Source organism: Arachis ipaensis, chromosome B03 (genome assembly GCF_000816755.2).
Source record: "Arachis ipaensis cultivar K30076 chromosome B03, Araip1.1, whole genome shotgun sequence".
Lineage (NCBI taxonomy): Eukaryota > Viridiplantae > Streptophyta > Magnoliopsida > Fabales > Fabaceae > Arachis > Arachis ipaensis.
The window spans coordinates 27,455,961-27,457,240 of NC_029787.2; the positions used below are offsets into that span (position 1 = coordinate 27,455,961).

Below are 1,280 nucleotides of genomic sequence, written 5' to 3' on the forward strand. Positions count from 1 at the left end.
TCCTATTTTTTTTTTAAATCTTAATTTTTAAAAAAATTGTTCAAATTGACTCACAGTAGAGTTGATTCTTATACTTTCTCTTTTACAAATTACCAACAAGACTTGAGCCATCAGATCTGGTGAAAGAATCCAACCATAACAAAGGAATTTTTAACAACCAGGGTCTTGTTAAACTTGGTGCACTATTTTTGCTTCTAACTTTTATAACTTTTATAGAATATTTTTTTTTCTTGTAGATCAAACTATTAAACCAGGTTTTTATCCATTGTGAACATTTAATAAAAGTTAAAAATCAATAAAAAGAGTTGTTTCTGGATGTCGACTACTTACCATGTAGATATGATATTGAAAGTTCATATCAAACAAGAAGATAGACATTAAAATTGAGCAGCATATAATCATATATACTGCACAATTCCATTACATCATAATCATTGGCGCACATGTAGTTTAGAGCTTCAACAGTACAAGTAGACAGTTCAACATTACATGGGTTTATTATTTAATTATAGTACAACCCAAAAGGCTTCAACAAAGGCATAGTTAATTAACTTGCCACATTGGCATTATTGTAGACACTATTGACAGCCATGTTGGGAACCCACATAACTGCCTTGTTTCCAAGGAAGTGGCAAGCAGTCTCTGTTCCAGGCTTGATTTTGAGCATTTGATAAAGAACCTCCGCATTCATGCCGGAAGTGTCGTGGTGGCAAACCGCTAACGCCCGAGTTCTGGTGCCGTCGGCTGCCACCATTGGAACCATGTATGCCGTGGTTCCATGGATTTCGTGACAATAAAACACGGTGCTTTGAAAATTGAGCCTGTGACACATAACAGCCCTGTCTCCAAGATTGTGCACTCCTTCTATGGTGTAGTCACTCTGCTTGTCCAAGAAAGAACTTGAAAACGGTTGAATGTTCTTTCCCAACTTGGAAACGGCGAAACCGATCAAAGTTGATAAGGATTTTGCGCAGTACTTGTCCTCGCCCTTGCCGGCTTCTCTTATGCAAGCATCCTCAAAGGTGAAGGACTCTTTTTCGAGGTCTTTAATTACATTGCCCCATGTATATACTCCGTATGGTTGAGCAAAGGGGATTTTGCTGAACTGCATGTTCATCTTTTTCCCAGGAAATAGCTCATGTTCGAAGAAGAAGGTTTTTGGGTACTGTGTGTCGTCCACTTTCATCGGAACATCATTTATTTCAGAATCTGCACGCAGTATCATGCAAAAAACTCTTATTTTAGGATAATTCTACCCTATTAATCATTCATAAGATCAA

At 37.3% G+C, this 1,280-nt stretch overlaps 1 protein-coding gene across 1 annotated transcript in view; it reads right to left on the reverse strand.

Annotated features, from left to right (window-relative positions):
- Window positions 319-1,280, reverse strand: part of LOC107630119 (unknown seed protein USP) — a 2,803-nt gene continuing 1,841 nt past the window's right edge. The window contains exon 3 of the mRNA XM_016333160.2: window positions 319-1,209. Within this exon, the coding sequence (XP_016188646.1) occupies window positions 548-1,209 (662 nt within the window). The 3' untranslated portion in view covers window positions 319-547. The remainder of the gene's footprint in view (window positions 1,210-1,280) is intronic.